This window comes from Engystomops pustulosus, chromosome 7 (genome assembly GCF_040894005.1).
Source record: "Engystomops pustulosus chromosome 7, aEngPut4.maternal, whole genome shotgun sequence".
Taxonomy (NCBI): Eukaryota; Metazoa; Chordata; class Amphibia; order Anura; family Leptodactylidae; genus Engystomops; species Engystomops pustulosus.
The window spans coordinates 22585894-22612479 of NC_092417.1; the positions used below are offsets into that span (position 1 = coordinate 22585894).

At 38.5% G+C, this 26586-nt stretch overlaps 1 protein-coding gene across 2 annotated transcripts in view; it reads right to left on the reverse strand.

Annotated features, from left to right (window-relative positions):
* Window positions 1-1946: 1946 nt before the first annotated feature.
* The window catches only part of LOC140069423 (hepatocyte nuclear factor 6-like), a 57979-nt gene continuing 33339 nt past the window's right edge, over window positions 1947-26586 (reverse strand). The window contains exons 2-4 of one of the 2 annotated variants that reach the window (XM_072115110.1): window positions 23756-24034; window positions 22523-23532; window positions 1947-8099 (exon numbers count right to left, since the gene is read on the reverse strand). In XM_072115110.1, coding sequence (XP_071971211.1) covers window positions 7786-8099; window positions 22523-23465 — 1257 coding nt within the window. In that variant the 5' untranslated portion in view covers window positions 23466-23532; window positions 23756-24034 and the 3' untranslated portion in view covers window positions 1947-7785. Of the gene's footprint in view, window positions 8100-22522; window positions 23533-23755; window positions 24042-26586 lie in introns of both variants that reach the window. The other variant, XM_072115109.1, reaches the window with a different exon arrangement.

The following is a 26586-nucleotide window of genomic DNA, read 5'->3' on the forward strand; positions in this document are numbered from 1 at the left end:
CAGCGCATCTATTGCCTCTATTTCTTCAAGCTCTAACACGTTTTAGAAAGCGATGGAGAGGTGTAATGTGGATTTACAGGTAAGAAGACATTGAGTACGATGGTGACTGTCAGGATGAATTATACATAAATGTCCATCTATCGTCCAATACCGGGGCCCAATAACCACGCTGAAGATTCATTACCAATTCGTTGCAGTTATTACAGCATCTAATCAGTAACCTTCCCACCATCGGTGAATCCATCCAAATTGGTTCTCTTCGGACAAGCGGCCAGAAAATCTAATCTCAGAAGATTTATTTGGCCATAATTGATGCCTGAGGCAAGGCAGGGTGTAATTTTTTATTAATGTATGAGATCTATAGGGGCTTTGATGATCCTCATGAATGACTGTTGTTATGAACCGTGTCCAAATGTATCTATACACTTGTTCTTAAGGCAACATCAAATCCCACTGATATAACACCAGGAGGATTATCAGGAGCTTCTTAATGAGGCTTCTGTGGGTGTAGCATAAGAATATTTGGTGTGCACTGTGGCATCAGAAGCTCATAGGCTGTAATGCCAAATTTATAACAGGGCCCCACATCTCCCCCATGCAACATACCCACCGGGGCTGACAGCATGTAGGAGACGGGAACCTAGATTGCCTGGCTATGATGGTGACTAGGCCGTGTCACGGAAGCCTTGGGTTCTGTTGTAGGCCTCATCTTCACCTGCATGGGCCAGCAGGACAGAAGCAAGAAGAGGCTAAGACAGCACGTGTAGAAAGTATCCCCCCTAGGGCACTCCTGTGTAGGTGACTCCCAGCGGATGTTGTCAGGGAGGCCTATGATGGTAGTGGCAGGCCTGGGACACAAAAAGTTAAGTGGAGATTTTTAAACAATTTCTTTTATTGACAGGTTCCAAACAGTAGAACAACAGCAGGCTAGAGATAACTCCGTCCTTTGAGGTTAGATTTGACCTGTTGCAGCGATAATGAGGAGCGTTAGCTTTTAGAAATGTTAGAGCGGATCAGTGGTCAGCATCACTGGGAAGATCTCCTATGGAGCCAGATGGGCTCGGCTGCATCAGCGGCACTGCAGCAATCTCTGTGGTAGCAGCACACAGAGACACTGGGGCAAATTTACTTAGAAATTCGGAAAATGTGTATAATGCTGCATGCGTGATTCACTAAGATCGTGCACCATAAATCGTGAATGTGTTCTTTCCAAGCACTGGCCCAGCAGAGTTCAACATCTTTTTTGTGCTGCACCTTACATAGGGCGTGCAACACAATTTACAATTTAAATGCTGCGCCCCTTGATTTGTTTTTTAGAATTAAAATTGTCGGCACAGGTGTAATTTTAAACCCATACCGTCCCGTTCTAGCCTTAGATATCCAAGCTTCTTTCCTTGCTCAGCATTGCCCCCTGTTGGAGAAGGAAAGTAGTGACTAGTCCTTGCTCTAAAGGGGGAGATTCATCATAAGTCTCTTAGAGCAGAAGTGGTCTAGTTGCCCATGGCAACCAATCAGAGCTCAGCTTTAATTTTCCAACAGCTTTTTATAAAATGAAAGCTGAGTTCTGATTGGTTTCCATGGGTAACTAGACCGGTTTTACCTCAGAAACTTGATGATAAATCTCCCCCTTTGGGTACATTCACATGGCGGTATGCATATCACCGTGCGCTGGAGAGGAGGCGGAGGGGACCCCTCCATAGAAAATAGCGGTGCACGGCCGCAGACATGTACGGCGCGGATCAGTGGCACACATGTGTGGCACCGTACCACCGCCAGGCCGCCATTGCCGTCTATGGGGACGTATATGCGCCGCAAATTTGCGGCCGCACACACATTCCCCAGACAGGCGTCTGATTGAGCCTTAAGTGTGTATATTATAACACTGCCCCCTGTAGGTGAGAACATAAAACACACACACAAGCCTTTAATCTTTCAAGAAAGGACATTTAATTTCTGCGTAACATCACCACGGACAAATCACACGATGAGGTATCAGAGAAAAAACTTTGGTATAAAATGTACGTGTTTTAAAATGTGTACAAGCAAAAAGACTTTGGTTAATCAGCACAAATAACAAAGTTTCGACATTCAAGTTTCCTCTCCCTTCTATATGTGTAATATATATATTTATATAGATAGTAAAATGCACAGCTGGAACACTGCCAGGATGAGCGGGGAAATAAATTAACCGTATTGGAACGTGACCGGAAGGGACGATCTATGTGAAGACGCCTTACGGGGCGGTTAAGGGTTTAGCTTCACGCCATAAGTACATGCCATACCTTGTTCTTGACTCTCCCTAAAACTTAGCCATTAGTCGTCGGCTAGAGATGAGCTGACCCAATGGTTGGGTTCGTTGTTTGTCAGTCAGGTTCGGCCGCCTGACCTGAACACATTGCTGGATTGGGTGTTCTGCCACCAATCCTGCAATATTGTGGGGTCAGGTGGCTGAATTGACGCCCCCTACCAACTAGCCATGGCTATGATTGACGACTAAAGGCACAAGGATGAGAGAGACCCCTATAGGCCAAAATAGGCATTACAGTAGCTAATAGGACTACAGGCGGTCCCCTACTTAACGACACCCGACTTACAGACAACCCCTGGTTACAAACGGACCTCTCTGCCCACTGTCACCTTTGGTGAAGCTCTCTGGAAGCTTTACTATAGTCCCACAATGAAAAAAAAAATTTTGTCTGGGTCCACAATTATAAAATATACAGTTCCGACTAACATACAAATTCAACTTAAGAACAAACCTATAGAACCTATCTTGTACGTAACCCGGGGACCGCCTGTATATAGATAGACTATAAATGTCCTATCAAACCATAAAAAAGAAAAACGTAAAGAGAAGGAAACTAAACCTGACATAAAGTATGAACTGGGATGATATTTTTTGCTTCTTTGGTGCTGGTCCAGTTCTGTTAGGACCAAACCTTAGCATCATTCCAAGCATTAGGGGTTATAAAACTCGAAAAAAAAAATCAGGAATATTTCCAAAAACAGCGTTGCATACTATGGCAGCTCAGATAAAAACATAATCAAGCTGCAATACCATACATAGCCACAAAGACGAGTGGTGCTGTTTTTTGAGACGCGTATCCCTTTTTCCGAATCTCATAGAACCCCTTTAAAACCTGTGATTTTGTACTTAAGGAACAAAAAACCCCTTCTAAATTCTAGGGAATAAAATAACAAGAATGGCGTCTCACAGATAACCGTCTCCGATGGCGAAACATGGAAATGATGGAATTGTGGAAGAAATAAATTAAATAAATACATAAATACATTATTAACATTGGTTCATTTCGCATAGGATTGCACATTTGGTTAATACTGTCTCAAAATACAAAAAAAAACAAAAAAAAACAACCCCTTAAAATTGACTTGTCGCTCAGCGATCTTGATTGTTTTCCAATTGTGATTGGTTCTTTTGCCCCTGTCTTTTAAAGTGTCGCCTAGTAACTAATACATCTACTACCCACAATTCATTGCTTGATTGGAATAGTCCAATTTTACTAATCAATCCTGTTAATTTCCGCTTCCCTTTCCAACCCCCCCCCCCCCCCCAAACCCTGTATTTCTGCACCCAAAAATTTACAAACTCACAAAAGCCATGGCAGCAATGTTGCGGGGTACAAAACAATTGTCAAGCGCATACATTTGTTCTTTGGTATCAATTATATAACGAAAAAGGATTCGGTGTGATTCGGCGAGGAGATCCACCATTTTGAATCTGTAGAACAGTCATTTCGTGTGCATCGTCTGGCAGCCGTTATGACTGGGGAGGTCATCTAAACTTAAAAAAGATGGCTTCCTAGAAGCAATGGTCTGTAGAACGAATTATAAAATGATTAACAGACGTGTCATGGTCCTGACCCACCCAGGATTTTATAGGAATGAGGAACTTTGTGCCACAAAGGACTTCAATTCAAGATGGCTGCTTAGCAAAGGTCACGGCTTCTGAGGCTGATATGGGCCCATGAACATGGAGTGCAACGTCTCATGACTTCTATCTCCATGACTCACAGTTGGACCTACCTTGAGGCCCACTAAGCCCTAATCTACCACCTGAACCCCAGTATGGGTTCTCAGGTGGCTTCAACCAGCCGAAGGTCCCGTTATACCTCTTTGGATGCCCCTGCTGCTGAGGAAATCATGTTAAAGAAAGCTCAATTATTACATATTGTAGCGACAATGTACTATTCAGCCTGGACCTCATAGTTGGCCTACAGCTATATTACAAATACCCGTCAAGACTATTCTTTTTAATAACCCCCAAGAATGAGGTAGAACTATGATGATATGCCAGTTTAGCCATGCCAATGGAAAAAAACGAAGAAAAAAAAGCATAGATCTCATCTCTGATCTGTACACTGTCGGCCATCGCTTTGCAAAATCTACTTTCTACGTGTGGTCTCATGCAATCTTTGAGCGGGAACCTTAATAGGGGTGAGGCATGGAGGAATTGGACCAAGTGGTTCTAATGGACTGGTCTGGTGGTGCTATGTAGAGGTTTGCCCTTTACTCTAAATCATTGAGGTACAACCTTATGTAGCTTTCGCCACCAAGTGTCTTCACGGTACGGTACAAGTCTATACACACATCACATAAGTCACCTTCATTGGGTAATGGTACTTGGGTCTTGCTTGGCCGAAGCCACTACTGGATGACATTTAAACTTTATCATCATCCGGCCTATTCGATCCGAATTAGATTCCAATTTTAGCTTGGAATTCCCACATTGGTGTCAGATTACATTTCTAATTCCGAGAGAGACGTCCCATCACTACAACCTGATAACATCATATAAAACAGGTCAATACCAAAAAAATCAATATGATGTTATATTTCCATCTATGATGTTATGACAGACAGGCACTAAGCATGTAGAAGGTAGGGTGATGGAAGATGTCGATTTTAGGGTGGAAATTGTAATCCTAATGAGGCTTCCTGGTTTCAGCTTAATTTGTTCAGTGGTCACCCTCTACGTGGAATATACAAGGCCTCTTATGCAAACCACTGTGTCTAGATAAAGATCCTCCAAAGACTTAATTGATCAAAAATGAACAAAATTTGTACTTTTGTATCTCATTTTAAAATAATTTTGAATATTTGAGAATTTAAAAGTCAATCAAGGTGAGTTAAGACCATCGTAAGGTCGTAAGATAAAAGTTGACCGTAAAGGGCGATTTTGACCAATTCTATCAAGGTTTTTATAAATTAAAGGTGAATATGTTGGTCTACCAAAAATGGAACCTGCAACATTCCAGCCAATGATAATCTTACACGTACGACCAACTTTATCTAGAGTGGAGAACATCTACTTAGTGTCTCTGAAGGTCTTATCTAGGTACATGCATTACATGGGCAACTTATTGTTTTAAACATATGTAATGCTTCATTTGCCCTGTGGTGGGGCTTTTTGGGGATTAAAAAATTGGCTGGGAAGCAGTTTCATTTCGTCAATGTATACTAGAGTTCATCTTCAGTGGCTGATACTCGCAAACCGCTAGCTAGATGCCATGAATGAAGCCAACAATGAAAGTCTCCGACAAACCAAATGTGAGGTTTTTTGTTTTGATGTACTGCTCTTTTATAAATTAACCATAAGGTTGAATTGACAGCTAAGTGTCAAAAACCAAAACTATACATCGGAGGCAAACATAGAAGCCAAAGGGTTAGCGAATCCCCTGCAGAGGATGTGATCACTGGATGAAGAGTGACTTGACCTTCCAACCTCTACCTCCTCTTATCTCCTACTGTTCCATTGAACTCACTAATTCCCCGTCAGCTGGTCAGGAGTAAAATGAAAAGAGCCTGGGGAGGGTCCGGCTGTACATCCAGACTGCAGCCCTTAGCTTCTAAAGGCAAAAAGGTCAACACCTTTTCAAAGTGGCATCACAAAGCTTTGAATTTTTACCAGTCTGGATGGGGTCATCGCGACACAAGCTGGTGACTGAGATAATAGAATCTCTTGCTGTTGGAATAAGGAATAATTATCCTTACACACTCCTCTCCTATATACAGTCCACCATAGGTGGTGTTGAGGATTTTGTAGGATATCTTAAATGGGAATTATTTGGCTTACTCTATTTAGAAGAGTTTTTGGAGAATTTAGCTAGGGTTAGCTTGATAAAGTAAGGCTAAAAGTCTACAATGGGTCAAACAAGGGTATGGCTATATGTATGCCTTTGTCTTTGTTGACATTTTTTCTAAATTGCTTTTTCTTAAATAAGTTCTCCCCATAATTAAGAACGAGCAATAAATAACAATTCTTAACATTTTAATTGAAAATTGTATCGGCATGCACATGCAAGACCACCATCTGTGGCCTAAGCCTAACGGTGCCGGTGTACCCTTGATCGTTATTGGTGAAGCTCTTGTTTTTCCAACAAGTAGTCTTCCAACAGCTCCTGAAATACACGCATGCTTGGTTTGGCCAAGAGGGTACATGTACTGAATAGGGAGAGGAGTGCAAAATGCTTTTAGTGATGGCTTATCTACGATGAACAAGTCAATATTGGAATTCAACATGCTCTATCCCTCATACATAGGACATAGTTGGTTACTTCTGCCGGAATCAATGAGTTTGCACATCTATGGCCCTTAAGACCAAGCAAGAACCTCGTAACTTCCATAAAAATACAGGCCCACAAAAAGAGACCATTAGTGATTAAGAAGGTGGTATGTCACCTATGTTTAGCAAGTACCGGAAAATGGGGGAAGGTAAAGAAACATTCAAAATAATCAATACTTGTATATTAACTCAACTAAAAATGGGGTTTGTAGAAAATGGAGAACCTCCATTCTACTATTTGTTACCTCACTCTATTAATATTTCTGGTAATTGCATACCCGTAACATTAGACATGACCTCATGGATTCTAGCTTTCCAAAAAGTTGAATGTCATAATTCTATAACTTTGGTTCAAAACTTATTTCGACATTGATCTCCAAGACTACCCTTCAAAAACAGGAAGGGGAGCATGGGGTCAAATTAAAACATGGCTGGCCGCTAGAGGAGTAGTGTAGGCAGAATCCCGCTCCCATGGGAGTTCTAAATGTTTTTTTCCTCTGCCAGAAAAATCCAGTCATATCCAAAGATGAAATGTAAGACTATTTACAGCTCCTTTATGACTACCCCTCTCACCCTAAAATTGATGCAAGGTAGAACCTTATCTGAGGTTAGCTGAGATTAGTTTGAAGCATTTCCACAGCCGGTCACTGTCAGCTCCGACAAGAGGTAGCTATTGGACAATGTTCTTCATGTTATGTCTGAAGAAATAATTTGCCATCAAATGTTGGGCATGGTGCAGGAGGAGGTGAGAGGTGGCGCATGCCTTCCTGTTAATCCACCTACATGTGTCATTGGACTGTTCCGTCTTGTAAGTAGCTAGCTCTAGTGACAGGCTACAAACTGCAGTACCTCGTGAACCTACCAAAAAACTTGTTGCCACCCAACCTTCATTGAAAGGGCAAACAAAAGTGATACCTGTATTAATTGTAGTGCGCTGTGTGTGCGGACATATAAAATAAATAATGACCACATATGGACTAGTCTATACCCATAAAATTTGATTGAAGTATGTATCAGCCAAAATGACCGCAATGGATGACGTTCAAGCAAGGAACTGCTTTCCCCCTCATAAAAACTTTTATGAGTTCCCCTTGTCCTTTGACACCTCAAGGTCAACGTTCTTGGTGTCCAAGATGGAGAAGGGATGAAAATGAAGGCTGAGCTGATACTATCTTTGGTTGATACAGCTATAGGCATCTCTTTCATGCTTTGGTGCAAGCAATGGCTGAGCCACCTTTGGATAAAGACCCTGAAGAGGATGGAGGACGCCCATGACCCTCATCCATCCACTTGTCCAAGCTTCTCCTGCGGGCATTCATAAAGAAGTTGCTGACAGTGGACAGCTCAAGGCCAAGCTGTTGGGCGATGGTGATCTGCAATTCTTTGGAGGGCCTCTGGTTCTCATGAAAAATGGCATGTAGGGTGCGCCGCTGGATGTCGGTGAAGACCAAGCGGTGCCTCTTAGGAACGTGATTTCTTTCGGCTTTGGTTTGCTCTTGCTCTTTCCTTTTGCAGGCTGTGGGTACAATAACGTAAAGAGATTAGTATACTTTCATACCACGGGCAAAGGGGGCAAACATTTTCAACTGTTTGAAGCATCCTATGTTTTGAGATCTTCGAATACAAAAGTTATGACCTTCCTTATCTTTCCTATTGACTCAAGGTACCCTGAGATGAGTCTTTTAACAGGAGGACCAGCCTAAAAATGTTTGGTCATCTCAAGGCCAATCATCTCAAGATATCTTGAACCTTAAGGAAGGACTAGAATCTAGAATACAAGATGGTTGTACAATATGTATATAGGTTTGCTATTCTTATATATTTATGTATATTATATACTATAATATGCCCTTCGCGGACACATATTACATTAATTCATTGGCGAGTTAATTTCAACATTGAACCGGTTCGGGCATTTCTAAATTCATACACCAATAAATTGTGCACAGCAGAATGCAAATAGTCCACTTTTCACCTTTTTTCTAGTAATGCTTCGACTTCTGTACCGTCTGATGAAATAGCATGGCTATTACAAGCAGGAGGTTAGAGGTGAATATTTTGTAGGACTCTACCCAAAATTCTTATACAGGCCTATAAATCTTAGGTTTAAGGTTATGTATGAACTGTTCTGGCTTAAAGGGACCATTTCCACCTAGATGAAAGCAGTCATACAATATTTGGGGCACAATTGCCTCCTCAAAATAGCCCTTAGAAGCGTTGTTAAAGGTGTAGGTAGACATGACCCTGTCATATGATGGGTCAATATCTTATCTTTGGTCCTTAAAGAGGTGTCCTTCAAAAGATGTCCAGAGGTGGCTCAGAATGTAAAAGGAACCAGTAACCAATTCACTGATTCCAACCAATCCTATACGACTCGGATCTCCCACTATTATCTATTTCATAGTCCTTCTTGACATGCAGGATACATTGAGTGAAGACCCTTTGAGGGACCAGGAATTAGGAAATGGTTAACATTGGAACAGGATTATGTTTCATGTTTTTTTACAGATTCCGACCTGTTAAAATAAAATTCCCACTGGACATCCCCTTTAAAGGAAACCATCTAATCTATAGTAAGATTGCCCTTTTTAGGGCTAATCCTTTAGTCGGAGTAGGAGTGTGTACTACTCCTTGTAGCTTAATAGGTAGATCCGTAGTGGTAGGTTTCCTTTAAGCTGAGATGTAGATGGTAGTATTAAAACTAAAGTGTCAAAACTAATTTACAAATACTTCATCCAGGATTTCCTTCTCCTCAACTGGACATAGAGTGTATGCAAAGAGTGTCTCTTGTAATGCTCAACATTTCCTGTGGAGGCAGTGTAGGTAAACTGAATTCCTTTGTGACATGGATGAGTCAATTTCAGAGGAGTTGAAATATAGTCCTACAAAATACTACTTAAAAAACCTATAATGCTAGACCCTACAAGAGCAATGACTACAAGAGCTATTGTATCCGGGTCAAAAGAGAATTTGAATTTCCTGAAACAGCCCCACCTGAAGACGTAGCCTGGTATTGCAGCTTAGCATCTATATCCTACAAACAAATTGGACCTAACCTTATTTCTATCCTTACCTCCACCTCCCTTTTATGCTGAATTCCTTTAGTCATAATAAATTATTGGACACCCTATCTCCCTGGTATCTGAGGTCAGGGGTGGATTACCACTGCCACGGGCCCTGGGCTGTATGGATGTTATAGCACCTACAAGTCTGGGATCACTTCCTAAATGATGGTACCAGAACCAAGCTTCTTGGAGAATGGAGGATGTGTCCCTTCTGCTGCTTTCAGTCTGTGGTTTCAGGACCGATGGAGGGCATTCAAAGGTCCTGAAATGGCTCTTGTGTACATGTTTATTGAGAGGAGGAACAGATGTACGAGGATTTCATGGATAAAGGTCCTTCTCGGTATAAAATGTGGTGGGTGGTTATGGTGGCCATGGGCCCCCTAGAAAGCCTGGGTCCCGGGCTACCACCCAAATTGCCTATATTATAATCCACTACGGCTACTTGTCCTGCCAGTCTTGGCCCCACTATTCTACACATATTATCTACAAAGGGAGACTACAGTCAATCTCAAACCCACCAAGTATTGATTACCAATTGGAGCAGACCATTTTTCGGCGAGGGAGGGGTGCTGATTGTAGAAAGTAGGCAGTGCTAAATATCATCACCTCTCCCTACAAGATATTTGTGTATAATTTTTAACATATTTTCTCATATTTTAACTTACATTTTTACATCTTTGCAGCCTCCAATGTATATTTAAAGCATCGCATCGCCTCTACCGACGCTACTCATCCCTTTTATTATGCAAGTCCATCCGTCGCTCTACGATAATATTTCATATATTATCTACCATCTCAATTAGTGTCATATTAATACCGACGTTCATATCCCATAATTGTATTAATGTTTATCAATACGCTATATCACAAGAATTGATCGTGTTACAGGTTATGGCATATAAGACACCCCCCCCCCCCCTTATTCCTTGTTTTTTCTCTTGTCCCCATCTGGTCAGTTCTCCTTGCGTTCCCTTCCCCCCGCTCTTGTCTGGGACACTGCACACTGATAGAAAAATATTGATCACAACCCAGCTGTGCGGAATACAGCACTGTATATATGCATGTTAACCCCTACGGGAGCAGAACGCTGCGGGCATCCTGTGCTTTTCTTCCCAGATTTGGCGCAGTTCATTAGCTGTTAATGAAATGGGTGGAAGGGAAGCGTTCGAGGAGGGGGTTAATGATTTGGTAGGTTCTCCAGGAAATAAAGGGTTAAAAGTGATTCGGAAAAATCAATATCTTTGGCGGGGAGGGGGGGGGGGAATTTGGTCGACGTCAAGGGGTTAAGCAAAGCCTGTAATAACGATTCAGATAAAACAGCATACAACAGTCCGTAATGAAATAACGCCAGTAATTGAATACAAAATGACAATAATTACTCGATATGTTTGGCGGAACGAGCGGAATCGGCCATCTATAAAGCGGCGTCTTAATGAAAGATTTAATAGGAGATTTCTGAGGGCAACTAGGGACAATTTACAGGGTAAACTTTCCATTATCCGCCTATAAAGTAATGGCGGCTCCTGCATATGGAACGAGGGGAGGTGTCATAGTTCGGGCTGTGACACTGAAGCCGTCTTGCGCTGGGAGGAGGAATGTGACAATTTTATTGGAATAGTGATTTGTACGTAGTGGAGAAGCAATTAATGGACAGAGTCTGTAAGCTCAGCACATGATAGCACTATATAAAGGTTAATGCGATCGCAATCAAGATGGCTTAACTACACTGCGGTGCATGCTAAGCCGCTCACCTGTCATGGAGACGCGCTCCCATCACGTGGCCGTGGGCTTAGAAGGCCTATTGGCATAACACGGATTTAAAGGAACCTAGTGGATGTTGGATGTCTAGGTTTATCCTAAAAATGAGCCCTAGAAGGAAACCTATTAACTCCCGGGCCACAAAAGATAGAGCAGGTCCTATCATTGGACTGATTTTCAGCACGACCACTCGGCTTCCTATGAGGAGGAGAGTGGTGAGGAGCGCTCACCCCCCCTTCTCTATGCGCCCGTGTCCTTTGCCCGTGTTACAACCGGTGAAGCACACAGTCTTCTGAATGAGGCCTAAAGTTGTTAACCGTCTTCACCAACTCCATATCTTTGGACCCTTTGTTCTGGTTCAGTTGAAACTTCTTCTTTTGCCTCTAACGTTCCCCAACAATAATATTTGTGGAATTAAGCAACCATTAGGCTCTGTACTATCAGGTGGGTGGAGAGCCTAAATAGTATATTGGGTGCTGAAACTAACAGCGCTAATTGCTTAGAAATAGTGGGGGCTAAAGAAACATTCTCAAAAATCCAAGAGTTGAGTTGGTGGAGGTGGTGAGCACTTCTCACCTCTCCCATCGCCATAGCAAGCCGCAAATCGGTCCTAAGATAGGATCTGCTCCATCTTTTGCGGCCCAGTTTGGTCATGGCACTGTGAGGCACTGTGTGTTCATGCACCATTGCTAGGTGTCACAAACCTCAATTTGTGTGGACAGATCATTCCCCCCCCCCCCAAATACGGTTGTATGTATTTGGCCTTATCATGAATTTTTTTACCAGGACTGCAGGTACATAATACATTCAATACTCCCAGATTTGAATATGTAAGTACTGGTATAGAGGTAATGGGGCATATTTATCAGGACCTCTGCGCACCGACAGTGGCGCAGAGGCCCTGAAATAATCGCAAATGCTAGCTTATTGCTAGCTTTTGCAATTATTTTCCCCAATCCGCCACCTGCACGCCAGTGGGGCGTGAAGGGGCGTGAAGGGGGGGGGGGGGCGCGGCCGGCCGAGCGGAGGGCTTGGCCGGACGAGAGTGGGCCGGCGCGGGGCGTTACTGTCCCCGCGCCTGCGCAATCACTGCTGCCTGGCGTAGGTTAAACGCTGCGCTGCTAGCAGCCTGATACATCAAGAGGCAGAAGCCTCTTGATGTATCAGGTTGCGAATTTGCAGCGGCGAGGCGATAAATATCCCCCAATGACATAGTAAAGAACATGTTCATAAACCATGGCAAAGAAGGAAGTTATCCTTGTAAACTCTAAAGGGCTCATACATGTTGACCTGGAAGAAATTGGTCCAAAATTTGGAGTAAAATAGGAAGGTGTCTACAGAAATGAGAATAGATTAAGATTGATACATTTGGAAATGCCTCAAGATGGACGCCCGTCCTCTGAAAATCTCAAAACCGGTATGGGTTGCTTCTGGCTTATGACAAAGAGAAGGGACATGGTCGATAACTATGATAAGTGCCCGAGAATTTCCTCCACTTAATGGGATACTAAACAATGAGGAAGCCCCATGACACTTGTTGTAATTGTGATATACAATGCCAAGTACCGGGAGCCGTAATAATAGCCCGGTGGTGGATCTGTGAGTAGGGACATCTGCAGATATCTATGACCAGATATCCAGAATACAAGATCAAAGCTTTCAAAGTTCTTCATATTTCTACTTTTGCACATCCACATGTAATGTTTAGTAAGAATATTTTGTTCCCTAAAGTAGGAGAACATCTGAAGAGAACTAATGTTGCTAAGGAAACCAAGGAACGTCATCATGACAACACTTGAACTAGTAGAAGACCACGGTATTCTCCAGTCAGCAGCTGTACACCACGGGTCTCGAAGTACCACCTATCCCCAAGTCATTGCTGTCCTCTACATGAACATCCCCAAAAAGTCTCATAATCAACGTCATCTTATAATGTCCCTGACTACTTTTGACCTGTTCTTCTCAAGTCAACGAGAGAAGTCAAGATCCACAAATAATCTTGCGTTGTGTCCATATATGAACAATAATTGTGATGCATACTGGTCAACCAACCCAAATTTTTAAAATAAATACAATGCTAAAAAAATTATAATTTTTATGTATTTTATTATCTTGAATACATTTGTTTATGAAATTTTTATATTTTGCGTTAATTTTTAAAAATTATTCTTTTTTTAACGTACAACTTGCAAAAAAATTTATAAATTGACAAAAATTAGAGATCCGATTGTTTTTGATCTGTTTTGATCTGAGGTCTGATTGTTTTTCTGCATCTCACTATTTTAGATCCCTTTTAAAAAATGTTAAAAATTTTTATAAATTGTTTCTGTGATGTAATTTTTTGTGCATTATATTGAAAGTATTTTCCATAACTAATGGAAAAATTAATCGGGTTCTATCTATTATTGTTATTGGCCCATTTATCCCTGTAACCAATGAATGCTGTGTTCTTTGGCTACAGGTTTTGCCTTCCATGCATTTGTATGTTTTATATAAAGGTGCGCATCTCTATACAAAGCGTGTACTCCACTGATACCTCCATACCTAGGTTTCCTGCAAAGGTACCTCCATATTGTGGTCTTCTGAACAAGTTCCTCCATATCCAGGTCTACTGAACAGGTACTTCTATACCTTGATCTTCTGCTCCGGTACCTCCAGAATCTATTCTACTCCACTGATACCTCCAAACCCTGGTCTCCTGCAAAGGTCCCTCCATACTATGGTCTGCTGCTCGGATACATGCATATCTCTTGGTCTCCTGCAATGCTACCTAGAAAACTTAGTTTACTCCACTGATACCACCATATATTGGTCTCCTGTACTGCTTCAGAGGTTCATTCATCCCTTCATCTCCTGATTAGTTACCTCCATACTGAGTTCTACTGAACAGATACCTACAAACCTTGATCTCTTGCACTGATACCTCCGTACCTTGGTCTCTTGCACTGCTACATCCCTACCTTGATCTCCTGCACTGGTACATGCATACTTTGGTCTACTTCAGAGGTTCATCCATCCCTTTATCTCCTGCAAAGGTACCTCCATACCCTGGTCTCCTGCAAAGGTACCCCCATGCCTTGGTCTCCTGCACAGGTACCTCCATATCTAGGTCTCCTGCACAGGTACCTCCATACCTTGGTCTCCTGCACAGGTACCTCCATATCTTGGTCTCCTGCAAAGGTACCTCCATATCTTGGTCTCCTGCACAGGTACCTCCATATCTTGGTCTCCTGTACTGGTGCCTCCATACCTTGGTCTCCTGCACAGGTACCTCCATATCTTGGTCTCCTGCACAGGTACCTCCATATCTTGGTCTCCTGCACAGGTACCTCCATATCTTGGTCTCCTGTACTGGTGCCTCCATGCCTTGGTCTCCTGCACAGGTACCTCCATATCTTGGTCTCCTGTACTGGTACCTCCATATCTTGGTCTCCTGCACAGGTACCCCCATGCCTTGGTCTCCTGCACAGCTAGCTCCATACCTTGGTCTCCTGTACTGGTGCCTCCATACTTTTTGTGTACCTTGATACATTTATCTCCTATTTCTTGCCATGTTCCCTATAAAACTAGTCTCGTTGTCCATGATACATCTATGATACATCTAAAATATTTAACCCCTATTAGAAATTAGTTCTGATGTGTAGTTATTTCATTAAAAAGATTACGACGGGCCTTTTGGAATCCGGTAGTTTAGCACCTTTCTCCTTTAGAATACTTGAGGTTCCTGTAACACCTTCCATAGCGAATGTTAAAATATGTGACATGCTAGAATGATCTAGAAACATCTTTATTGTTTCTCCTCCTCGTGTGTTTTTCTTCCTAGACGTCTCCTACCATCATTAAAACCATAAAAATCCCAAACTTATACATCAGTTTGAAAGACGAAAAAATGAAAATAAAAAATAGGGGGGAAAAGGGGCTAATTTCTGTAAAATCAAAAATCAATAGGACGCTCACAGAAAGCCCCTCTTGGGAATAAAGCGCAAGGGGTTGTGGGTAGTTTATGAGTGGATTGTGTGTGTGTGTGTCTCTGTGAGTGGCGCTGACTGAGTCCGCTGTAGAAATCAATGCTCTTTGCTGTAACCCTTCCACCGCCGGGCCTCTAACGTTTTGAAGGTTCAGTAAACCTATAGAGGGAAGAAGCTCCTATTATTATTCACGTCTATGTATTTCATTGATTTTGGAGGTTTCCACTACTGGAGATATAGAAGTCGTGGTGATCAAGGGGGCGGACATTTTTCGGTACTTCCTGTCAGGCATCAGGTTAAGGCTATAGTCTTTTTTTTCCCCAGTCTGGAATACTTGGAGACAATAGATTGTATAGAACTAGTAGATACGAGATGGACTTTAGGTGGTCGTACCCTCGAAGGTGATCCGAAGCTCAGACGATCGGTCTCCTATGATCGGCTCGAGCTCCACCTTTACAGGTCGTGGTATCTGATTAAAATTCATGTCGACTAATGTCGGCTAATGGACATTAAAGCTGAGATATGCAAAGAGGAGAAGTAAAACCCCATGTTCTAGTGTGTAGTGTGTACAAACAAGGCCGGGTAAAATGCCTCACAGGGGTATGATTAAAAAACCATCAATCAATCATTCACTGGAGAGTACAATTACTCTATCTAACCGCACTCCAGATAACAGTTTGCCTAAATTGCTTAAGTAAACATGGAGTAAAATATTTAGTATCGCGGAATCTATTTACCTAAGCTTTTTTTTAACAATATTTTTCCCGATTTTTTTTTTTTTTTATATATTTTTGCTCCTTTGTCCATTACTTTTTTACATTCGAAAAAAATTGGAAGCGTTTCCGTAGACGGATGTGAAGAAATATAGACATAGGCCAATGATTTGTTTCTTTCAAATGACGGTTCAGCTTTTATCGATTTTTACGTTTTTAAAAAAAGTTCCCTCATTTGTAAATTTTTTAAAGATTTTTTTTTTTAAATAAAAAATCGAAAAGAATCTATTTCTCTATTTGTCTGATTCTTTCTTTCTGATTTCTCTATGTCTGATTCTGATTCTTTTTTGAATAACTATCCGGGATTTGCTGTTTTAAAAATAAAACGATGCAGCCATATCTAAAAATTAGATTTTTATAAAATTCGATTGACAACTTTTTGGTATTTTTTTTCCTATATATTCCAGATTAATACCTATCCCTTTCCCATCCGGGCTTCTACCGTATATAGCAATGTAATTCCTTTACTCTCGCTGCTTTGTCTTTTCTATACTGGACATTTCTTAGTTTATTCTCATTAATATTCATGGGCGGTGGCCGAGCCGTGGAGGTTTTTTATTAAAAAAAAAAAAAAAAATGTGAAAGTAAATTGTTCCAATGAAATAGCTGACAAGTTATTTGGAAATAATTAGGAGTGGGGTGATTTCCCTTTGGTGAGGGCAATATTTTATATCTCCCCCCCTCGCTGTGTTCATTTCTAAGCCTCTCGATCGACCAGGATGTCACGGTCACTTTTCCTGCTACGGGGGCTGCAACAATTCACACTTTAATGCCCTGACAATACAAAGGTTAAAATGGACTTTTAGGCCTTTGTTCGTGTTCAAGCTTTGAAGATTTTCATGGAGGAAAGGAAAGCACCTGGCTTACAGTGATTTCATTTTCATTTATTTCATTTTGCTACTTTTATGTATTTTTTCTCCTCTGTCTACACCTTTAGATGTTTATTGGTGAAATTTTAATCTCGCAAATTAAAAATGTATTTAAAGACTCACTTATCCGGAGAAATTGACTTAAAATATTTTTTTAAAAATTGATATATTTTTTTTTTCATTATGGTAAACAATGAAGTACCGTATATACTCAAATATAAGCCGACTCAAGCATTAGCTGAGGCCCCTAATTTTACCACAAAAACCTGGCAAAACCTATATTTTTTTTACTCGAGTATAAGCCGAGTTTGGGGTTTCAGCACATTTTTTTGTGCTGAAAAACTAGGCTTATACTCGAGTATATATGGTAATTATTCTCCCCATTGGGTGATATAATAAAAATATAATTTCAAAAATGTATTATTTCATGCATTATACATTTTTACTACCTATTGCAAACTTACAAATATTTTTTGGCCCGCTCTACAGAACAAACAAACAAACAAAAAAAAAATATATATATATATACAGGCGGTCCCCTACTTAAGAACACCCGACTTACAGACAACTCCCAGTTACAAACGGACCTCTGGATGTTGGTAATTTACTGTACTTTAGTCCTAGGCTACAATAATCATCTATAACAGTTATCACAGGCGTCTGCAATTAATATTTAGTGTTAATCCTGGTTTTTATGACAACCCAACATTTTTAAAATCCAATTGTCACAGAGACCAAAAAAATTCTGGCTGGGATTACAATTATAAAATATACAGTTCCGACTTACATACAAATTCAACTTAAGAACAAACCTACAGAACCTATCCTGTACGGAACCCGGAATACTGCCTGTATATAACAACATTCTATGACCCTTAAAGGTTCTTCAAAGTTTTTGTAACTTTATTTCTTAGGTTCGGATTGCACAGCAATACAAGACTCATAGAACATATTAGAATTTTCTTACTATAAATATGAGAAAACGTAAAAAAAAATGAGAAGACTTAAAAATTGTATTATTTATTTAAGATGTTTGAAGAGAAATTTTTCCATTTTAAAAATATAAAAACATGAGATTTTACCCCCTATTTTTTTAATCAATTAATTTAAGTAATATGGGAGCTCAAGCGCTGGAAGTCGTGGGTTCGATCCCCAACAAAGGCGACATCTACATGGAGTTTGAACTCTTTTACTATCCTTGGGTCAATACTGGGACAGGCCACATATCTAAAGGCCCAAGTCTACTCTACGACAAGGGCATTAGATTGCGAGCTCTACTGGGCAGCAACGGATGGAAGCGAAGACATTTTCGGTGATCAATATTGGAAATTGTCAGCGTCTTTGTAAATAATGAAGAATAATAAATTAGTCATTGGTTCAATTTTTTTTTGGTTAATTAATGGTAAAGTAACATCCAGCGAGCAAATTTAACGCAGATCTGCAAACTAGAAGGGGGTGAAAAAAAAAAATCACAGATGACTTCCAGTAATTGGAGTCAAATTGCGCAAAGGTTTAATTATCCACGATAAAAAAATAATTAATATATTTGTAAGTGGTTTTTTTTATTGTTTTATATATTTTTTTAAAGTCTATAGTAAGGTTGTTGGGGGGCATTTTTTAGATACATTCTTTAGTTAAAAAAAAAAGACAAATTAAAAATTCCACAAAAAATTTTAAGATAAATATTTTTGATCTTTTAAATGATAAAAAATGGGTTTCTTATTTAACAAATTTTTTTATAACTTAGATTTTTTTAAATAAAAATGTTATATTTATTCATCTTACATTAAATCTATTCATCTATATGCTAAACACATGACATATTCCTAAACATATATGAATTTTCATGAGGAAAATATCAAAATAGCTTCATTTTATTTTATATTATATATATATATACCGTATATATATATATATATATATATATATATATATATATATATACACATATATATGTATGTGTGTAAATTCTAACTGATAGATAAGATATGGCCCATGATCATCAGTCCACTTCATATCTCCAATGACTGAGCGTCGCCGCCATTTTCTATGTAAACGCCGCTGAATGAGGAAGAAAAAATAATTTCGCTTTCATCGGATCTTCTCTATGATCTCTCAGCTAATCAATGAATTTCTTGGTCAGAACATAAGGCCGATACATGGATATAACAAGTGAAATGATCCCTTTCCTTTTATCAATACAAGAAGCAAATTAATAAAATAATCAATTCTCTCTACGCCGCACCAGGCACCAACTTCAAAGGACGGAGGGATAGATAGATAGATATGAGATAGATAGATAGATAGATAGATAGATAGATAGATAGATAAGAGATAGATAGATAGATAGATATGAGATAGATAGATAGATAGATAGATAGATAGATAGATAGATATGAGATAGAAAGATAGATAGATAGATAGATAGATATGAGATAGATAGATAGATAGATAGATAGATAGATAGATAGATATGAGATAGATAGATAGATAGATAGATATGAGATAGATAGATATGAGATAGATAGATAGATAGATAGATATGAGATAGATAGATAGATAGATGATAGATAGATATGAGATAGATAGATAAGAGATAGATAGATAGATAGATAGATAGATAGATAGATGATAGATAGGAGATAGATAGATAGATAGATAGATAGATGATAGATAGATAGATAGATAGATAAGAGATAGATGATAGATAAATATGAGATAGATAGATAGATAGATAGATAGATAGATAGATAGATGATAGATATATAGATAGATAGATAGATAGATAGATAGATATGAGATAGATAGATAGATAGATAGATAGGAGATAGATAGAAAGATAGATAAATATGAGATAGATAGATAGAAGATAGATATGAGATAGATAGATAGATAGATAGATGATAGATAGATAGATAGATAGATAGATAGATAGATAGATAGATAGGAGATAGATATATAGATAGATAGATAGATAGATAGATAGATAGATATGAGATAGATAGATAGATAGATAGGAGATAGATAGAAAGATAGATAAATATGAGATAGATAGATAGAAGATAGATATGAGATAGATAGATAGATAGATAGATGATAGATAGATAGATAGATAGATAGGAGATAGATAGATAGATAGATAGATAGATAGATATTAGATAGATAGATAGATAGATAGATAGATAGATAGATAGGAGATAGATAGATAGATAGATAGATATGAGATAGATAGATAGACAGATATGAGATAGATAGATAGATAGATAGATATGAGATAGATAGATAGATAGATAGATAGATAGATATGAGATAGATAGATATGAGATAGATAGATAGATAGATAGATAGATATTTCTGCCATTATGACAGCTTAAAAAAATTATTATAAAAAATATTCAAGATCAATTGAAGTTAAAGGATCGATCTTCAAGTTGATAAAAGACGATATCAGGCTGACTAGGCCCAGTACGTCTTTTGTGTCATCAATATACCTACCCCCCTCCAAATAATATATTTCTTTACACACATCACATACTGAATATATTGATAGAACCAAAACTTACCCACATATTCGCCAATTACATAAATATTACACGTGTACATGTGCGGCTTCTCAAATCTTACATAAAATTCTCTCCCCTCTAATACTATATTTCCACAGCATAACCCGGGTGTACAGTATTTTATTTTATAATTTGTTAGGCTAAAGGAATGAAAGATGTATAGCAGGTGTCGGATGAGGTTTCTATTGTGATGGAAAGTGAAATGTATAGAACACGTATTATAAAATATAATGGGGGCCAGTAATACATGCATGGGTATGAGTGTATAGCAGGAGGATAGCTAGATACATAGATAGATACATAGATAGATAGATAGATAGATAGATAGATAGATAGATAAATATGAGATAGATAGATACATAGATAGATAGATAGATAGATAGATACATAGATAGATAGATAAATATGAGATAGATAGATAGATAGATAGATAGATAAATATGAGATAGATAGATAGATAGGAGACAGATAGATAGATAGATAGATAGATATGAGATAGATAGATAGATAAATATGAGATAGATAGATAGATAGATAGATAGATAGATAGATAGAAGATAGATAGATAGATATGAGATAGATAGATAGGAGATAGATAGATAGATAGATATAGGAAAGCCAGGCAGTAGATAGAGGTGTCCAATAGGATAGATATGCAATGGATACATAGATAGATAGATATAGCAAAAGATCAGAGAAGATACATAAGAGATTAAAATAGTTATAAGAAAGAAATTTAAGAAGGAGATAGATATATAGAAATATAAATAGATAATGTATAGATAGAGGAAAGGTTAGACAAATATTGGAAAGTTAGATACAAGTTAGAAAAGCTTCAGATAGATATGGATAGATAGATTTTTGGAAAGATAGATTCATGTACATAGAGTGGAAGGATAAATATTAAGATACATGATACATAGACAGGGAGACCGATATTGGAAAGATATGCATAATATAATGTATATTATCATATAGATCAATGTTGGATAGATTAAAAAAGAGTAAGCAAAAAGTAGGTAGATACCTGGATATGAAATAGATAGAAAATAGATAGGTGTTGATAGATAAATAGATAGATCAATAGATAGATATAAGATAGATAGATAGATAGGAGATAGATAGATAGATAAGCAGATAGATAGATAGATAGATAGATAGATAGATAGATAGGAGATAGATAGATAGATAATAGAGAAAGATAGATAGATAGATAGATAGATAGATAGATAGATAGATAGATAGATAGATAGGTAGATATGAGATAGATAGATAGATAGATAGATAGATAGATAGATATGAGATAGATAGATAGATAGATAGATAGATATGAGATAGATAGATAGATAGATAGATAGATATGAGATAGATAGATAGATAGATAGATAGATAGATAGATAGATAGATAGATAGATAGATAGATATGAGATAGATAGATAGATAGATATGAGATAGATAGATAGATATTGATAGTTGATATGACATGATGGCTCTGCACGCACCGTTTATGATTGACAACCAAGAAAAACACAGGGAATTTTTAAGGCTACAGCCCAGATCTGCCTGGACACAGGGGCATATGACTAGTTGTATACATTATAATGTGTAAAATTCAAACCTTATGCAGCCCCTGTGCCCCATCTGCTGTAATAAGGTAATGCAGGATCGGGCACATGGGCCCACCTAGACTGTGAGCGTTGGAATGTATATTGCACCAAATAGTCAATTTTAGATATTTATTTGTGGTGTGACTGCTCCTACTATTTGCGCCACGCTAACCTGATTTTAGGGTCTTATTTGTAGTAAAGAAGACATTAGAAACTTATTACACAGATGATCTTAAGACATTTGAGGTTGTGGTCACCATTCATCACAAAGTGTCTTGGACCTTTCCCTGTATTGTCCGAGGTCACCACCAGCATGCTTGAAATAAAGTATCTTACCTTCTAACCTTAAAGCTGCCATTCTCTGGAATTCGGGCTCCTGAAGCCACCGCCACATCCTCTTGAAGGTCTCTCTTCCGGATTTTAGCTTGCTCCAAGGCTTGGGGTTTCTTAGAAGGTCTGAGAGTGTCCCCTGTGACCTACACAAGACTCTCTCAGCAAAAATAGCTTGTGGGATGCTATATCTTTTCAGTTCTGCAATGATTCTTTGGGCAACATCTTTGGTATTTATCTCTTCCAGTTGGCCGGATAGAGTAGTGCTTTGCGTTGGCATGGGTGGGTTTTGCCTGCAGTTCATCTCCGCTCTGTGGTGCACATAGTGGTGTTGGTGCATATTGTTGGGTGACCCCACTCCAGAAGACGGTGGTGGGGACAACTCTCTGGAAAAGTGCTGGTCTATTCTGCTAAACATACTATGGTGGTGGGCATCAAAACCATTGCTAGATACCACCTTCTCATTAGACAAGTGTCCCGAATGGTGGCCGTAGCTGTGCATGCTCGTCAGGTTGGGACTTGGCAAGGAGGAAAGGCTTTGCCCCATGCTTATATCTTTGGGATAGTGACTATAAAAGTTACTAGGTGGGCCAAGGCCTCGGTCCTCTCTCATAAGAGTAAAACTTCCGATCACATTTCCAACTGGGACACATTGATGGTGCTGGTGATGATGGAACTTGTCGTGAAGCGGTTGAAGTGGCGTCAAGGTGGTGTAACTGTTGGCAGACGCCGGGGGTGAATCGCCCCCAAATCCCAGTCCAGGGTGCAGGGAGGTAGCCAGGTGATGGTCTGATCGGTGATAGTCACTTCCATCCAGAACTGAAGTCATACTTGAAACCAATGAAGATCTGGGAACAGGTGGATGTAAAGTCCTATTCTGATTGTGCATGAGCTCTTGGCCTGAGCCGGAAATGTCTTCACTGGTCTCCAAACCCAACTGGACATTCATGTCTTCAGGCTACAACATCCTCCGCTTTATCTAGTCGTAGGGTCATTAATCTTTTACTCTAAATTGACTGGAGAGAACCACAGCTTTAGAACGGAGAGAGTCTACGTAAAGGTCTCAATTAACAAAAAAAATTCTGATCAGGTCACTCTTTTGTCTCGTGGAACATCTCCCTTCACCCTCCCAAAGGACTACGATGGACTAGTACTATCTATTCACCAAGAATTAACCCATAAACAACAAAGCTACATCAGAACATGGACACATTGGTCAATAGAGAAAGATCTCCTTACCTATTGCTACGTCTACGAGTCCGGCTTGGAAGGTCCTTCTTCGTAGAATCTTTGCGAGAAGACGAGGAGGAAAATCTGAGATTGTCTTAATGCAGTGATGGGAGAGTTTGTAGAGGCAGCAGGCTATGGAGGGGTCTTCTTCTCTCAAAGCCTCGGTCCTCCTATTGTGATATTGTCTCCCTCTCAGGGCTCCTGCTTGCTTCTGCTTCCAGCCCACAGCTAAGTCTCATCGATTATAGTCCCAAACACTCCAGTTTCCTGCTACCACACGTCACCAGCCTAAAATCTGACAGATGTGCAATCAAACACCAACCAGGGGTAACTCTTTCACTGCTGGACCCTCCTCCTTCATCCTCAGCCCACAGAAAATTAACATAGGCATCCCACCCAACAACATGTAAGGTAGAAGTAAAAAAAAAAAAAGATAGATAAAAAAAAAAACAATAAAGCAATAGTAAAAGAGATAGACACACACACAAAGCAGGCGCTGACGGAGTCCTACTCAATATCTACATGCACAGAATATTCTGTACGTAAAAGAGTTTTGTGTTAATTCAATATAAGAAATCTAATATTATACTGAAGAGCTAAGAAGAGAAAATAGAAAAATACAATACAATATTATATTGCCACAGGGTATTAGAAGCGGAGCGGTGTGTGGACCTGGTGGGACTACGATAGAGGGATTTGTATACTAGAGAGATTTTTATACTGAAGATTGATAGATAGATAGATAGATAGATAGATAGATATGAGATAGATAGATATGAGATAGATAGATAGATAGATAGATAGATATGAGATAGATAGATAGATAGATAGATAGATAGATAGATAGATAGATATGAGATAGATAGATATGAGATAGATAGATAGATAGATAGATAGATATGAGATAGATAGATAGATAGATAGATAGATATGAGATAGATAGATAGATAGATAGATAGACAGATAGATAAGAGATAAATATATAGGTACATTTGAAATACATGGATAGTAGAACATATACAAAGAGAGATATACAAGAAATAGACTTAGAAATACATACAAAGTGGATATATAAATGATATGATAGATATAAAGATGGATTGAGACACAAGACATGTATAGATAGATAAATACATTTGAAATACACAAATAGATAGATTTTACATAGAGAGCTATAAGAAATAAGACAGAAAAATAGGTGGATATATATAAATAAGATAGATAGATAGATAGATAGGAGATAGATAGATAGATAGATAGATAGGAGATAGATAGATAGATAGATGATAGATAGATAGATAGATAGATAGATAGATAGATAGATAGGAGATAGATAGATAGATAGATAGATAGATAGATAGGAGATAGATAGATAGATAGATATGAGATAGATAGACAGATAGATATGAGATAGATAGATAGATAGATAGATAGATAGATAGATAGGAGATAGATAGATAGATAGATAGATAGATAGATAGATAGGAGATAGATAGATATGAGATAGATAGATAGATAGATAGATAGATAGATAGAAGATAGATAGATAGATAGATATATATGAGATAGATAGATAGAAGATAGATAGATAGATAGATAGATAGATAGATAGATAGATAGATAGATAGATAGAAGATAGATAGATAAATAAATAGATATGAGATAGATAGATATGAGATAGATAGATAGATAGATAGATAGATAGATAGATAGATAGATATGAGATAGATAGATAGATAGATATGAGATAGATAGATAGATAGGAGATAGATAGATAGATAGATAGATAGATAGGAGATAGATAGATAGATAGATAGATATGAGATAGATAGATAGATAGATAGATATGAGATAGATAGATAGAAGATAGATAGATAGATAGATAGATAGATAGGAGATAGATAGATAGATAGATAGATAGATAGATAGATAGATAGATAGATATGAGATAGATAGACAGATAGATAGATAGATAGATAGATAGATAGATATGAGATAGATAGATAGATAGATAGATAGAAGATAGATAGATAGATAGATAGATAGAAGATAGATAAATAAATAAATAGATATGAGATAGATAGATATGAGATAGATAGATAGATAGATACATAGATACATAGATAGATAGAAGATAGATAGATAGATAGATAGATAGATAGATAGATGATAGATAGATAGATAGATAGATATGAGATAGATAGATAGAAGATAGATAGATAGATAGATAGATATGAGATAGATAGATAGAAGATAGATAGATAGATAGATAGATAGAAGATAGATAGATAGATAGATAGGAGATAGATAGATAGATAGATAGGAGATAGATAGATAGATAGATAGATAGATAGATAGATAGATAGATAGATACGAAGAAAAATCCACAGCAACACAATGTAAAAAAAACCCTAGAGAAGGGGGGGTGCAAAGGCTCTAAAGTCCTGGTAAAAGACTTACTCATATAGAAATCCAAAAAACAGAGGCAGCACTCCAGATAGTAAGTGAAAAATTGGAAGGGTTTATTCCAAAACCGGCGACATTTCGGTGTTAAAAAAGGTGATAAACACCGAAACGTCGCCGGTTTTGGAATAAACCCTTCCAATTTTTCACTTACTATCTGGAGTGCTGCCTCTGTTTTTTGGATTTCTAGATAGATAGATAGATAGATAGACAGATGATAGATAGATAGAAAGATAGAAGATAGATAGATAGATAGATAGATAGATAGATAGATAGATAGATAGATATGAGATAGATAGATAGATAGAAGATAGATAGATAGATAGATAGATAGATAGATAGAAGATAGATAGATAGATAGATAGATAGATAGATAG